Source organism: Columba livia, chromosome 7 (assembly GCF_036013475.1).
Source record: "Columba livia isolate bColLiv1 breed racing homer chromosome 7, bColLiv1.pat.W.v2, whole genome shotgun sequence".
NCBI classification, from domain to species: Eukaryota; Metazoa; Chordata; class Aves; order Columbiformes; family Columbidae; genus Columba; species Columba livia.
This window is the reverse complement of record NC_088608.1, coordinates 19,400,667-19,417,223: the sequence shown is the minus strand read 5'-3', so window position 1 is coordinate 19,417,223 and position 16,557 is coordinate 19,400,667. Positions and strand designations below refer to the sequence as shown.

The 16,557-nt window shown below is 38.5% G+C and overlaps 1 protein-coding gene across 10 annotated transcripts in view; it reads left to right on the top strand.

The window, feature by feature from the left end:
• Positions 1-16,557, top strand: part of COBLL1 (cordon-bleu WH2 repeat protein like 1) — an 82,864-nt gene that overhangs the window by 21,054 nt on the left and 45,253 nt on the right. For 2 of the 10 annotated variants that reach the window (XM_065068693.1, XM_065068691.1), the window contains exon 1: positions 1,975-2,067. The exons of 5 other annotated variants lie outside the window; for them this stretch is intronic. In XM_065068693.1, the coding sequence (XP_064924765.1) occupies positions 1,990-2,067 (78 nt within the window). In that variant the 5' untranslated portion in view covers positions 1,975-1,989. Of the gene's footprint in view, positions 1-1,974; positions 2,068-14,969; positions 15,206-16,557 lie in introns of those variants that run through there. 3 more of the 10 variants (XM_021291200.2, XM_065068697.1, XM_065068700.1) reach the window with 2 other exon arrangements.

Sequence of the window (16,557 nt, the reverse complement as noted above, 5' to 3'; positions counted from 1 at the left end):
AGCTTTTCTTGAAAATGTTTTGGCTTTTAACTCAAATGTCAGGGATTTTAAATTTGGGGGAGAAGAAGCAAACAAAGCAGATTAAATGGACTCCTAAATTTAACTTTGAGATATTGCTGTACTAGGTCTTCTATTTGGGATGAAATGATGAATGATTCTTTTATACATGAGAAGGAAGATGTTTTAAAAGGATGCTATAGTATTGAATGCAGTATTAAGATTTTTTTTCACGGACTTTCATTTGCTTTCTCAGAAGTTAATACTGGCCTTCCTTTCAGAGGAAGAGAACTGTTAGAGATTTTTGCCATCTCAATAAGTCATGGTATGAAGAAAATTCTTTAGCTTTTGTATGAAAATGCACATGATTTATGAGGATTTTTTTCTTAAACTATTTCAAAATTAACTGACAAACCCAAAATAACAGTTCTTAGAGTATCTTTACAATGCAATTCTTGTATTATGCTCTTAAATACTATTTAATGAATTTATAAAATACCCTGATCTCTCTGCAGTAGAGTACCTCTTGTAAGATGTGATTTATGTTTCGGGGATATTTGTTGCTGGAAAATAAGTTGCCTGGAGAATAACTAATGAACCAGTCTCCTGTTTTATACAGATGTGATTAGATATGCTCTAATTTGCCTGGAAAAAGAGCAAGCAGCCAAGTAGTTTCAAAATCCAGCCGATCTGCAGTGCCACCCCGTGGCGGTTTTTTTCATGGCTTCTCTTAAACCCGTTTCGGTTCCCTCGTCCCCATTGGGAAGATTACTTGTGACCTCCTGAAATGTCTGTACTCCCGCCTGCAGACCTGGTCTGACCAGGGCAGTACAGCACATTTCTTTGCTGCCTCGCAGAAGTTAGGCAGGATATGTCCCTGCTGAAATCTGCTCAGATGGAGAACCAGAAGGAGGATTTTTGAGCAATAGTTTCTTTTACCTATCACATCAGCTCAATAAGCAATGGCTGGTGTGGTCACTGAAAATAAAAGATCAGATTGCAGATGAAAAGAAAAAAAGTGTGTCATTTCATAGCAGTAACTTGAAGGAGCACGTTAATTGGTCTCATCTGCTCCAGCAATGTGACATATGCATATAGTTTGCTTCTGGGTAGTCAGTTTTCTAGGGAGATGGTTTAATTTTAAAATTAGATTGTCTAGGTAGACACAGTGTTTCTTATGGAGATAGTTTATACTATTTTGCATTCAAGACATCTGCATATTTTTTATCTTAATTGAAGGATGTCAGAGAAACTTTCTTCTTAAAAGCAGCATCATGCTTTGAGGGTTATGTTGTGCTTTGCCTTGCACCATTTTAAAGAATTGCTCAAAATTTGGTGGAGTAAGTACCTGCAGGTTTAAGACTGTGGTTTTTATGTGTAGAAAGTAATACGCTGTTGAGGATATTTCACGCCAAACATGTAGGAAGGAACTTTTCAGTACTTCACCTGCCTGGCCTGCCTGGGAGAGCAGAACCAGCTTAGTTTTACTAACATCTCCAGATGAAAGGTACGGTTTTTCCTGTCTGTATTTTCTTCCTGCCATTCTAGTGGGGAACTCAACAGGCTCTCTTGTCCCTTCTGCCCTGGTGGGAGCACTAACATCACAGCTCAGTGCTAGAGACTCAGCAGCAGTTCCCTGGGCTTCCTACCACTGCCTACCCCTGTCCCCAGTATAGGAACAGCTGACCTGCCACTCTCCAGTCCAAGGAGAGTGTTTGGCTATATTTTTGAGTGTTTAAAGTTGATGCTTTTAATGTCTAAGAGTTGATACTGTAATGCTCTGAATATGCTTTCAGTATTTTCTTGCTACAAAAGTAGTTAGTTATTTTAATGAAATGAAGTTTCCATGCCTGCATTTGCTGTTGGCCTGGTCGCACTGCCTTGGTTTCCCTGCTCTCACGGAGCGCTTCCTGCCCGCCCCAGAGCTGCTTATGCTGTGCAGAGGGAGGGGACCAAGGGGACAAATCCAGCCTGGACTAGCAAAGCCTTGGCATGTGTTATACAGACACTTCTGCATCTTCATTGAGGGCTTTGTTTTTCTGTAATAGAAATGTAAGATGTGAAAGCATGGTAAGTATCAAGCTGTATATTTGATGGTATATTTGATTTGTAAAGACTTTCTCTGATAAGCAGGTGTTTACATTCTCATTTGTGTCCTAATTATAGAAATTATACTTGGCCTTTTCTAGAAATGAACTGTTTCTTTTTCTGAATTCACATATCTTGCTTGTAGACTGTAAGTAAAGGTGTGTGAATGTTAGGTCTGTGTTCTTGCAGAATTTTAAAGCTAGCAGTAGAAATATGTGATACTATGGTCCATACCTCTAGATTGTACTGTTTATTATGTGGAGTTGGAAAGTCTTAAATAGTGAGAATTAAAAATGCAGTTTTCTTTTTCCAGTGTTGCCAGAAGGATTTCCATTCTTTGCTAAAAAGTGTAGCATTTTTACAAAATTATGTTTAATATAAAGGCAGTGTGTATCTAAGCAAAATGACGAACAAAAGTCTTAAAAAGAAATGGTTAAAAGACTGCACTTCATTTTCATGACACTGTTTTGAGTAGTTTAGTACTTGCAGCTAAATGCATTCTTTTAGAAGCCTGGATTTTCAGGTAGTAACAACCAAAGGCAGAAGAACTGGATGTGAGGGAAAGTAACGGAGAAGGTTTTTATTACTTGTCTTTACTTAGGAAGCTTGTTTGTGCTTTCTACCATACATCAGGCTTCTGCACTATTGGGGATGTGTAAACTAAGGAGTCTGTGATTTAAGGTAGTTACTGCGGAATCTCTTCAGGCTGTTATAAATTGCAATATAAGGAACAACTTCATTGTACTTTAGATCTTGTTTTTTATTCAGTGGATGATTTTCAAATGACTCCAATGTAAGTCATGTGGAGAATTCTGATTACAGAATATTGAAATGTACACGCACATTCTTGTGTATCACAGGTCCTGTCTTGAGTCCTTCGTGTATTAGAAATTTTGGTTGGCAAAATGTCTCGCTTCATACCCTAGATCACAAAAAGGCAGCGGTTTTATTTAAAAAAAAACAAAACTTAAAAACCTGTATACATTGTGATTCAAGTTGTGGTAAGACTTCAGCATTGTGAATAAGCCTGTTAGTGTCTGTGATGGCACTTTATTTCATTGGGAAAGAAAATCTGTGCTAGCTGTTGTGAAAGTGGCATTCATGAGTGTACTGTATGCCCTTCAATGTTTTTTTTAATAGGTACTTTTTCAAAATGTTTTTCTTTAAAATAAATTTTTTAAAAAGTCACATGGGCTCATCTATAAAACCTTCTATCTTTAGGAATTTTTTTGAAAAGTTGTGTTTTTGTTTTAGAAACAGTTCACAAGAGGAAAAAAAAAAACCACTACAACAAACATACATGCTCTTCCTTCAGTTCTGTGATATACTGTGTCTAACTTGGATCGTTTGATGTTTGGTAGAAAATAATTTGCCAGAAATAGCCACCTACCATAACTGTTTGCCTTTCTGTTGAAGGCTTGCAAAATGTCCAGGGCTGAAGTAAAACACTGAATCATAAAAACTTGCTGCATGGTATGTCTGGGTTCTAGAGTAGATATTACCAGGTAAACAGACCAAATGTTTTGTGACTGGTATTATCATTCTACAATAGTGTAATTTTTTTCAGCAGCATACCAAAATAAGACACTTAGAAATGTTTGTGAACTTACTGTGACAATAAGAGGCCTCTTACTGGATGAGTAAATATTTTTCTTTTTCTCTCTGTTTTTTGTTTGTTGGGGTTTTTTGTTCGGTTGGTTTTGTCCAGCAGAACTCAGCTTTGTCTGACTGTGCTGTTGGCTTTTCTTCTTTCCTCCTGCATTCATTCATGTTCTTTGTAAGTTTTGTCATTTGATAGGATTTCAGTATTTGAACTCCACACAAAAAGAAGTGCTTGAATACTTCTATCACCTCTTTAGAAAAAAAAAAATCTTTTCTGAGGAGGTACAAATTCAAATTGACAGTCCTGCTCTGTGAAGAGCTTCTAAGAACTTGGGATGATTCACATACAAATTTTGTTAAGCATGTGTTTTGTACTATTGCACGGAGGAGACAGTGCACAAGTGGTGTAGCACTGTGTGATGAGCTGTACACCTGTGCAATACAGGGTGTTATACCCAGTTTCTAGAATATCTGGTTTATCTAGTAGCAATTTCAAGGAGCCTACAAGCTACCGTGAAGGAAGTGCAAAGGAGGCTTTCTACATTCAAGTGGGTGCTCCAGCAAAATATTAGAATGGTGGAAAATGAAACATGAACTCTGACAATTTTTGCCAATGTAAAGTACTCCTCCCTGTCGTGTGATAGCTCATGGCAGGTTTTCTAAAAATAAAGAAGTAAGTTTCTCAATACCATAATGTGTAATAGAGGTGGAGTATCTTCTGAATATTACTCTAGAATTATGTTTGAAGCAGGCAAAACCAAACTCGAGCCTTTTTTTTTTTTTCCAAATTTTAAATCATAATGGTGCAAATAGCACTTTCAGAATGCTAATGTGTTGTGTTTGATCTTCTTGGAGATATTTTGAACTGTTTTGTTAATGGTACCATACCATCTCTGCTGTATCTAGAATGAAGTCTGTACTTTGGAAGGCATATTTTCTTTGCCTTTTTTTTTTCTTTTTCTGTTCTTTCAACTTCGTTCATTCAAGCTTTCTTCTTTTGAATGCGATAGAATCCCCAAGCATGACTAACTGCCCCTTCCAGAAGTTGGTCTGGTACACTCCCAGCTTAGTTCTCCATGATACTGATTCCAAAGATACATGCTTATCTGAATTGGAGAGCTTGCATGTGTGCATATTAAATAAGAAAGAACACTATAGTTTTCTTCCTCATTCCTCTCTTATGCATAGCAGGAAACCTGAGGCATGCTCCTTCCCATGTGCCATCTTTGCAACCAGGGGCTTTTGCTCCCCAGGTGGCTTCTTACCCCTTTGGAACGAAGGTGCTCCTGTAAATCAGCTTCAACTCCTGTAAAACAAATTCTCATTGGAGCTATTTGATATCATCATTTAAAAGGGAGAACTTTTCAGTACAAATTTTAATGTTGATCCCAGTGTGATTAACTGTGTAATTTTTTTCATTGCCTCATGTTTACTTGACTTTGAGGAAGTACCTGGAACTTGCATGACAACGTTTAGAACTTTTGAATAATGTTTGCCTTTTTTTTTTTTTTTTCCTAATTTATCATCTAATAAGCATAGGAACTCAAAAGATTAAGAGAACACCACCAGGTATGCAGCTCTGAAGAAGTGAGTGGGTGCTGGATGAAGTAAACACAAGGTGTCCTTGCTTCACAAACTGTTTAGCATTGAAACATTGCAATTATTTTTAACTTTTTGTTTTGGGAGGAGAAGAGCGGCTGTTACCAAACCTGACCAGAGGTACAGGTTTTTAAAAGCAGCATTATGCTTCAAGTAAACAGTCAGAACAAGAAACTTGTTCAACTTCCTGTTAAAGTGCCACAAAAAGATCTGTCGAAGTACAGACTATTCTGTCAAGGAATGGATACGATTATCAAAACTTGTACATGAAACTGGATCCGAAAGTTTCTGAATTAAAGCGTGGGATTTTCCAGAAGAACATCGCTGTGGGAGTTTTATTTTGTTTGTCATTTTTTATTATATTTATAGGCCTCTGAGAGTCATTTAAGGAAGCACAGTAACTCTGAAGCTGTGATTCTCAGATCTACAAAAACTCTGTGGGTCTTTTCCAGTTGTTTATTTTTGGATATGTTTGGTTGTTGAATCCCATAGAGACATTTAGTGTTCCAGAAAGTCTTTGTTGTGTGTGGCTCCCACTTCTGCTTGTTAAGGAAGATCATGCTGTTTCAGTTCTCCTTAATGTTGTCCAAATAAATTCTGAAGAAACAAGAGCACTCCAGAATCTTACAGAATAGTCATAATAATAATGTGTTTGTTAAATAATAAGGTGTTTGTTAGAAAATCCAAATTATTTCCCTGTGGTTCTTTGTCATAAATGAGTTTGGAGGCTTAAAAGATATTTTTAGCATAACAACTTTTAAATAGTTGGTTAGTATCATTTTTAACTATGTAACTTCAGTCACAAGTCAAGTTTTCCACATTAAGTTCTGTTCAGGATGGCTTGGCAGTAGCTATCCTCTTTTGAACCTCTAGGACTTCACAAAACAGTGTGTTGTTCCCATTGGTCTTTGCCTGTAACTTGGTATGTTACTGCTTATACAAGAGTGCTGCATTTTTCTCAGTGTAGATTTTTGGTGGTGGCAGTTAAAAACAAAACAAAACCACCAAAACCAACCCAACAACAACATTCAGTAATATTTTGTGACCTGCTTCTGCCAAGATACCCATTTTCTTGTGCCTGAGCACCAGCGCAGGTACCAGTTACCTGGGGATGCATTGGTACCCCCCAGCGAGGGCACGACTGGGAGGTGAGTGCGGCTGCTCCCTGCACCTTTAGTCTTGTAGCATCACTAGCCCGCTAATGGAGGTGCAGTGTCATCAGCTGGTAACTGGTGTGTGGATTTCTAAACCCCAGAGGGCTTTTAGCTGTGAATACCACAGCCTTCACTTCTACTTTAGTTATATTGGTTAACTTAGAACTAGTGTTCTGCCTGTTTGCGTTACAGCAGCAGGTTATTTATGGGAATAAGCTGAGTAAAAGATACCTGGTGAATCTTTTTTTCTCTTTCTAGATCTCGGCTTTAGTATGCTAAGCATATGTAGTATTTCAAGCTTTTGTGGAAGATTAGTAACTGGGATTAAAAAAAATTATTTCAGCATTAATCAGTTACCTCATGGCAACACTGTAGCAATAGACCAAGAGTTGTTGATCCTAGCTTTTCTGTAGAGGGTTTGGTGTAATGTTTATTTGAAGGATTGTGTAAGTGTAAGTTGGTATCTCTAAAATAAAAACAAGCTGAAACTTCCCAGGGGCAGCTGAATTGGGCTTGTTCATGGCTTTCCTGCCTACACACTCTGCTAAATAAAATAGTACAGTTGTTTCACAGAGGGAGGATTATAGAGGTAGCTTTACTGTGACATTAAATCTGTTTTGAGAGCTTTCCCAGAAATATGAATATAGTAATTATATGCTTAAACAATAAGAAAACTTTTTGGGTTGTGCACTTCCTCAGGCTATTAACCTAACCACTAATTAACCAACAGGAAATTCCGGACCTGAGAGTTTCATTATTGCTATACTAAACTGTGAAAATATAAGTGTGTTAATGAGGATTTCATTATAGCCATCTGTAGCTTGTTTTGAATTGTGTTAAAACAGGAAAAACATACTATACCATCTGTTACCTAGCCATATGAAGTTGACGTGAAAAAATATCAGAAAAAACTTCCCCAAATTTACAGCCTTAGTTGTTTATTATTTCTCAAAATTTAATTGTGGCAACCAGTAGTGCCATGGCACTACCACCACTGACGTAATGTGCCATTTGTCCCTTAAATTATGTGTTCTGTTTATTTTACAATTTCTATATTATAACTTCAATATTTCGGGAGGAAGAGGTGCTGAGTTTCTGAAATGGTAATTTCTGGGCAATCAATAACCCCTCAATTTCAGTGTCATATACTCTCAACTATGTCTAAATCACAAAAATTCTGAAGCTGGGGATTGTCTTGCAATTTACAGTTGTTTTTGGTTTTAAGTAAATTATTTTCTGAGTAACATCTATTAGTATTTTCTCTTTCTCTGAAGAGTGAGCATGAACTCAAATGCTCAGATGCTGAGGTTTTTGCTGCTCCTTTTTCCCTAATCCTTCTATGTTCTTTTTTATGGGTTCTTTTTCTCTAGTATTTCCGTGTGTTCCTCTATGGAGCTTTATCTGTACAAACTTTCACAAGTCCCTTGATTTGTGGTTCCCTTTGACCTTAAAAAACAGGGGAATTGTAGTGTGTTACCACACAGTTACTGAGAAATATTATGGATTCTTAATTGTCAGATGTTTGTAGGTGTAATGCAGGTGGAGCCTTTGGTGAGAAAAAGGTGATAGTCCCATGGAAGAAGTTACAAAAAATTGCTCTGGGGAAGAGAATTGGCACAGAAGAAAATACCAAAACAACTGTGGGATAGTGAGGCAGATCCTTAGCAGCTGAGATGAAATATGACTGAGTAAGGTCATAAAATGTGCTAATTTTTGCTGAGTAGAGAGACGAGTGATCTACGATGCGAAAATGAGGATAAAAGGTGGTAACTGAGATAGAGAGGTAGAAAGGTCATGCAGCAGTTAAGTGAAGTCACATTGTGGACAGGCAGCCCCAAAGAGCCCCAACTCCAAAGTTGTGTGAGTAGGTGCTCTCTTCTTGTCTGAATTGGCACAGCAACTAGCATGGCTTTGCTGAGGGGTCTTAAGTACTACCTTAGTATTCAAGACAAACTATTGGTGGCTGAACATACAAAATCTGTTGCTCTGCAGACTGTGATGCAACAAGCATAGAATAAAATGAGGAACTCTTTTAATATAGCACTGGATCTACAATGTAAATATCTTAATGCAGTAAAAATATAAAAAGAATCTAAGTGCTGTGCTGGCCAAAAGGATGAGGAAAAGCCAGCAGATGCGGTCTTTCTGGTCTTTCAAAAGGCTTCTGCTAGTCTCTAACCTAAGGCCTTTTAGGAAAACTAAACAAACATGGCATAAGGCAGTAGAGCTTGCATGGCTAAATAATTTGCCAAAAAATAAGAACACATGTATGGGAAATGGTCTGCTTTGAAGGTGAAGGGAGGCCACCTTGGACTTCCATAGGGGTCTGTACTGGAGCTTAGTTCAACATGTTAATAATCTAGAAAAGCAGCTGAATATTGACCAGGCAGTAAAAAATTATTTGCAGTAATGAAAGGAGATGTGACTGAAGACTTGCAGAAGGATTTCACAACAATGAATTAAATTTACTTTAGCTAAATCTAATATGAATCAGTAAAGGAATAGAGAAGAGAAAACATTATTATGCCACTGTATAAATCTATAATGACAATACAGTGCACAGTTCTGGTCTCTGTCAGCTCCAAAATGATATAGTAGAACTGGAGAAGGTTCAGAGAGGATCAACACGGATGGTCAAGAGTGCAATATGGCTTTCATATCAGGGACATAATCACAGAATCACAGAATAAACTGGGTTGGAAAAGACCTCAGAGATCATCGAGTCCAACCCTTGGTCCAACTCTAGTCCGTTTACTAGATCACGGCACTAAGTGCCATGTCCAATCTCAGTTTAAAAACCTCCAGGGACAGCGAGTCCACTACCTCCCTGGGCAGGCCATTCCAATGCCTGACCACTCTCTCTGTAAAGAATTTCTTTCTAATATCCAGCCTAAATTTCCCCTGACAGAGTTTAAGCCCATGCCCCCTTGTCCTATTGCTAACTGCCTGGGAGAAGAGACCAATCCCCACTTGGCTATAACTTCCCTTCAGGTAGTTATAGAGAGTGATGAGGTCACCTCTAAGCCTCCTCTTCTCTAGACTAAACAACCCCAGCTCCCTCAGCCTCTCCTCATAGGTCTTATGTTCAAGTCCCTTCACCAGTCGTGTTGCTCTTCTCTAGACCCGCTCCAGCACTTCCATGTCTTTCCTGAACTGAGGGGCCCAGAACTGAACACAATTCTCCAGGTGTGGCCTCACCAATGATGTGGCCCCTCTGCTATCATGTTTACCATTTGTATGTGTACCCATTTATTATGTTCTAACTGTTCCAAGTAAGTTAAAAGAGAACATGTAAAAGAATTGCCTAGTGATGCCGCATAAAATCCTTAAACCAAATGTTAATAATGGAAAAATAATTAGGTTTCCCTTAATCTTGAGTTATTATACAATCTATAATCAACTTCCCTTGTTGATGTGTGACTTGCATATGAAAAACAAGCTCTTGGTCTGCTTCCAAGCCATTCGGAAGTCTCTTGTCTGTGCTCTCTTCTCCAGTTTTTCTTGATAGAACAAAACTATTTGCTTTTCCCCTGAGTCTTGACTGTTGATCCATCACAGATGAGATGTCATCTCAGTAGGTACAAAGCAACTGAAGAAACAGAGTATTTATTTAATAAAGCAGGAATTTAATCTGGAACAATGCCTATTCTTAGCCTAGTAATCCAGGTTTCCTGCTATTCTTGCTGCTTTCAGACTTTAGTTTCTCATGGGTATTATTTTAAAAAAATAATCATTACTATTTCAGGGTTCGATGAAATATCAGATAATCTTAAAAAACAGTCTTTTGTGTATAAGAATAGAGATAATAGATTCAATGAGCTCCCAACTTCACAGAAATGACCCCATTGGGGGCTTTTAAAAAAAGAGATAATAATTGTGACCAGGTTTTCCATGTACAGGTAATTGATACTCATACGTTGAGTTCTAACAGCCCATTGGGCTTTTGGGGGTATGGTTTGTTGTGGTTTTTTTTGGTTGTGTTTTGGGGGGGGGGGGGGGGGTGTCGGCGATTTTTTGTTTGTTTGTTTTGTGGTGGGTACCTGTGTTTTTATTCTCCGGTGCAGAAATACTCAATGCTCTGAGTAATGACAGAAAACAAGTGAATCTGAAGGTATTAGATCTCTAAAAATGAATATTGGGAAGCTTTTGTTTTACTTTCCTCACTAGTATATGCAAATCTTGATATCCTTTCAGTCTTGGAAATGATTATGTGGATTAAAGTGTGTGAAACTTCTGTGCTATTAAGAAAAATGTGTCCTATACAGGAAACTCTTTAGAAAGTGTTGTGTATTTAGCACTGTAATGTCATTGTATTTAGCGATGTTTAGCAATTGTTTACTTCTTTTAAAGCATGCTCACAAGAAATAAAATCAATTCAATGTTTATGATCCATTCACATGCATTCCCTTTTGCTGCTGGTACTCATCAGTTGATGTTTCCTTTTTAGGGAATGTTTGCTAATACAGCAATGCCAAGATGAGTACTTTAGATGCTTTATGGAAAAATGAAAAAAGCATTTTAAAATTCTAATCCTAAAGAAATTCTAGCAAAATATTTTAATTCCATTCCCCTAGATTTTTTTTCCCCTAATACCCTAAGCTCTCCTCCCACTACATCTTTTAAAATTCTCAGCATTTTACCTTTCACAAGTGTTCTAGGAACTTATTAAAAAAAAAATATATATATATATCTATATACCAATAGCCTATTTTGAGTGATATCAGTAGGTGAAAAAGCAAAAGTAACCTCGCTGAGATGCAAGGGAAATAGCCAGGCACATATTTGTAGAAACTGAAAGAAAACCTTTCATTTCTTCTTCTCAGGTTATCGGAAATGTTGAGCACTTGCTTATTGCAGTCAATAGTACTAAAGTCCATTGGTGACTCCCTGAATGAAAACCACAGAATTTTTCAATAGTGATAAATTTACTGCTTAACATACTTAGTATTTGAAGTACTAGAGAGAGTGCAGAGGAGGCAACGAAGCTGGTGAGGGGCCTGGAGCACAAGTCTGATGAGGAATGGCTGATGGAACTGGGGCTGTTTCGCCTAGAGAAAAGGAGGCTGAGGGGAGACCTTATTGCTGTCTGCAACTACCTGAAAGGAGATTGTAGCATGGAGGGGGTTGGTCTCTTCTCCCAAGTAGCAAGTGATAGAACAAGGGGAAATGGCCTCAAGTTGTACCAGGGGAGGTTTAGATTGGAATATTAGGAAAAAATTATTCACGGAAAGGGTTGTCAGGCACTGGAACAGGCTGCCCAGGGAAGTGCTGGAGTCACCATCCCTGGAGGTGTTTAAAAGGCATTTAGACAAGGTTCTTAGGGACATGGTTTAGTGCTAGAGTTAGGTTATGGGTGGACTCAATGATCCTGAGGGTCTCTTCCAAACAAAATGATTCTGTGCAAAAGCCATAAGAAGGGAATTGCCAAGTAGTGAAACAGTATGTAAAATTTAGTACCTCAAGATACCAGTAAGACTAAAAAAAAAAAAAAAAACCAAACAAAAAACCAAACCAAACCACAACACAAACCCCGGATATTTTATTATTGTGAATATTAATTGAATATTTCTAGCTACAGCCTCCAAGTGGAATTCCCAGATATTTTGTCCTTTGTCGGACATTCTAGCCATAGGGAATGTGTTGGTCTTTTAGACAGTGTTGATACCCTGTTTGCACTCAAACTTTTACTGCTGCGCTGGAAGCCCAGTCCTGCAGGTCTGACTGTGTCTGCATTATTGCTGTCTCCAGCTTTTCAAGCAATTAAAATTGCATCAAGGATTTTTATTGTTTGTATTGCTAATTCTTGAAATTTGCTTGTAGAGTGTGGTTGACTTGAAACACAACCAGTGATTGATCTGACTGTTTCATTCAACCTTACACACATAAAGTAAAACAGACTTAGATTTCTGTTTTGTCTGATGTAATGGGGGATGGATGCTGGTGGAAGGACTTCTCAGGTAAGAGAGGCTAAATAAGGAATTGTCAGTAGTATTGTTCACTCAGCACATGCAGTCACACAGATGTTATCCTCTCACTGAAGTGGTACACAAACCATTTCAAAACACTATGTGGCCTGATACAGATCTAGAAGCAACATTTACCAATGATAGGAACCTGCAGGATGTTGCCTTTGGCACTTGCCCAAGAGAGTTTGGTGACTGCATTCTTTCCCTGGGCAGGCTCAGCTGTAAGCAGTCCTCACGTGGCTGGATGCATTAGGTTTGACTTTGGGAGGAGATAACTTAAATGAGAATTGCTTTTAAGCAGCTTCTGTTTTTATTGACAATGAGGCCAAGCATCTGTAAATTATACTACTTCAAACACTGCAAAGTTGGTTTTTGTTTTCCCGACAGCATAAACATTGTACTTTTGTTTGTGAAATTGGTTTATTAAGATCTTAAGCTTCAATAATTTTGTAGGTAGTATTGATTATCAAAATAACGGGATGTAAATGGTTATTTGTCTCTGCTGCCTAAGCATTCCACTGATCACTTAAATTTTCTCACCTGAACTGTTTAGTTGGGTATCTTACAGACAGAGAAATGAGGAAGGCTAAAAGGCATGGAGGGAAGGAAGAGTCTTAGTTCTAAAACTTCCCATTAAACTTATCTTGCAAAAATAAAAGGGGCATGGAAAACAGGATTGGATTCTTTTTATGGTATAAAGTCACAGAAGACATAACAAAGCCACTTAATACTCTCTTTTGAATTGGCTGAAGTAGATATGTCAGGATTAATGACTATACAAATCTCTAGATGTACTCTGTAGGCTGGTTGGTCAGGTGGTGGGATTATAAATAGGTAGAGCTTACTGATGTCACCAGCAGCGGAAGGGAACAACAGTGAGCTTGCCATGCACACACACGCTCCATCCCTTCTGCCTCCATCTGCTATTGAAGGAAATTCACTTGATTTTAATGGAGAAGAAAAACCTGTGTTATCTTGGAGGTAAGCAGAAAAGTAGTTAAATCAACTTCAGCTGTTCTTGTTCCCTCTCCTTGTTTAGCTGAGCATCAGAATGGCTTCAGGGTAATACTTGTAGTATCTTACTGGGGGGTGTCATACTAACAGTAATTTTGTTTGCTGTATACAGATAAAACTTTGACCCGCAGAATTGTTCTTATTGGTGTAAATGGGAATTCTGGAATTGTTTGTTTATGTAAAAGCACACATATTTTGCAAGACTAAGGATGCAAATGTCGGTATTTACACAGCATTTCCTTGCTTGTTTGGTTGAACTTGTCCTAACACCTGCTGTGAGAAAAAATATTTACCAATAATTAGATACCCACACCAGCCCTTGAGTCATTGTTTTTTGAGGGAAAGCAGAATTTGAGTGTAGGGCAGTACATAAATTGCCAGAACTCAGACACAGGCCTGTAAAAAGAAAGAAGAATTGATGTATTTTGTCCCTTTTTTCAGAGAAAGTATGTAATTTTTCCAGTCCATTTTTTATCCCATTTTTAGTCCCATTTTTGGCTCAAAGATGAGGGTCTATGAAGACTTGTAAATTTATCCACGTGGATGAATTTTCAGTGAAATTTCAGTGGTGCATTTCTGGGTATAGAAGCTGTTCTGTATTTGCCTTTAAGTTGATGATTGGGACCTAGAAGTTCAAATGAGGTTTCTGAGATTATTTTAAATGAGAAATGTTATTTCATGCAGCCTGTAGGACTTTTCTGACTTCTGTTTCCATCTGACTCTGATCTAAAATTTTGTTTGGAAGAAACACACTTGTTTTTAATACCTTGTAAAGTCTATGTCTTTAGTGTTTAATTTAGTAGAGTCCTCACTGTGTATTCTATTCTGCATGTTCTTTGAATATTATTTATCCCTTTAATTTATGAAGGAAAGCCTTAAAACAATTCTGTAACACCTATAAAATGAAGAGCCTAGATAATTGCACAATGCCAAGATGCACTTTGCTTACAGCAACAAATAAAGAATTTAAGAAATCTCGTTCAGTTGAACTTCTTGTAAAAGTCAGTGTGCTTCTGGCACTAAATCATATGAAAAATACTGGGTGTAACCTTGCAATAGTGAACGTTGAAAAGGATGAAGGCGTGAACGCAGGAGTAAACCAGGGTAGTTACAGCAAATCATTCATCAGCACACTTATGTAGGGAAGTTTCTCTACATTACCCACAGCAGACTGCTGCTGCCGAGTATAACCGTTATAAAGATTAGTAAAAAGTATGCTTCCCCCTTTCCTAAAGATTTTTTTCCTACTTTATACTTAATGCTGAAGTCCTTTTTCAGAAAGAGTGGAGGCTTCCTCATGGAAGTAATGGGTCATCCAAACCAGCTTTGTTGTTAGCATCCTCACACAGGGAGCCAGCTCGCTTGGAAGAAATATCTTCCTTCCTGGCTTGTTGCAAGAGTCCAGTAAGAAATGGATCTGGGGGATCCTGAGTGTGCAGAAGAAAGCTGAAAAGGGGCCTAATGACAGCTCTTGTATGTATTATAGATGAGGATGAGTTTTGGAGGTGGAAATAACAGCGTTCATCTGGGGCCCTGGACTGCGAACCAGTGAGGGAGTTTAAGTGAAAGTAGGCCAAAGGGGAGGGAGCTCCTGCTGGCAGTGGCAGCAAAGGTGGCTGTGGAAGCTGCTGGTCAGGCTTATGCTGTGGAGAGAGCTGGGGCAGGACTTCGGGCTGTGCTTCGTACCACCCGTTTCCCCTCACACAGCTCATATGAGCTCAGGCTGGCGCTCCGGCAGCAGCACTGACATTTGAGGAGGCAGCAAATGCGACCCTGCTTCTGAAGGTAAGAGGGTTTCCCGCTTTGCTTTCTGAGGAGCATGCAGGGAGGGGAGTGAGTGTTGAGGAAGAAGCTGTGAAAGATGAGCAGGAGAATTTGCTGGCAGGTAGGTACTCAAAGCATTTCTTCATTTCACAAGGAGTCTTAGCCCAAGATGCTTGGTGCTTCTGTTTGGGGAGCTAAAGCTACATTGTTCATACTTCAGGAGAAACCTCTTTATTAACAACCTGGCTTTCAGGATATTAACTGCCAAGATGCTTCTCTTGCACTTTTGTAAAGAAGACACTTGTACTAAAATAATTTTTTAGCCTGAGCTTAACTTCATTTTCTTTCATTTGATTTCCTGTAATGGATTAGGATACTTTGTTGCTGACATGGTTGTCTGTGTAGGAACTCTCTTCATGTGTCACATAGCATCTGTGTGTATATAGAGAGATTATTTTTTTTTAAGCTTCTTGCTCAAGATGGGAGGCTTTCCTGGCTTCCCATTCTCTTCTAATGCTTAATAACATGTCTGTTTTCCAGTTTACTAAACCCTCCTATTTCTTGGTTATGCAAATGTACAAAGCATTTTGAAGTTTTACCCAGCTTAGGTAGCTAAGGGACGTAACTGCTAAGAGAAGGCTCCACTTGGCTGAAGAGCTTTCTACAAAGGAGAAAAAGCTTGTTCTGTTCCAGTCAATTGCATAAAAAACAAATCAGCTGCAGTGATTTCTAAAGTTGCATCACTGTGCTTGGCTCAATTGTTCTTCTATATCTGAACCTTCTGCTGGGAAATGGGACTGTCGCACTTGAACCCAACCTTCTACAGCAGCTAAAATTAAAAGGGAGTAATGTTTGTCTTCCCTCTTGTTAATGAAGAGTTTCCTAGTTGCTGTCCTGCATTGTTTTCTCTATGACATACCTGTACCCACGTACATATATTTGAGCCATGTGTGTATGTGAGGAAAAAGGGAAAGGTCTGTATAAGCCTCTTTCCTGGCCGCTGCATACTGAGCGGCAATGCTTTTCCTTACCTTTCCCAGTCTCTAAATCCATCCAGTGCCTGCCTCCAGTGTTACTTCTAAAACATTATTTTGAATAGGAGAGAGAAGCAGCAGCAGCAAAGCTCAGATAAATTGACAGTTCTTGCCTCTATTGATGTTCAGAATAGCAGCTGAAAAAGCTGTGAGCAGAGCTAGGCGTTTCATCTGCAGGCTTTGAAAAACAGAGGTGTTATATCTGCTTTCATGACTAGGAAATAATGGCCAGAAGGGCAGATTCAGGTTTTGCTCTATTTAAGAGCCCTTAATTGAACTTTTCTTACTGGTCTTGGGAGAAAAGTATTTGTATGAGCATCCTGTTATAGCAGTTCTTGA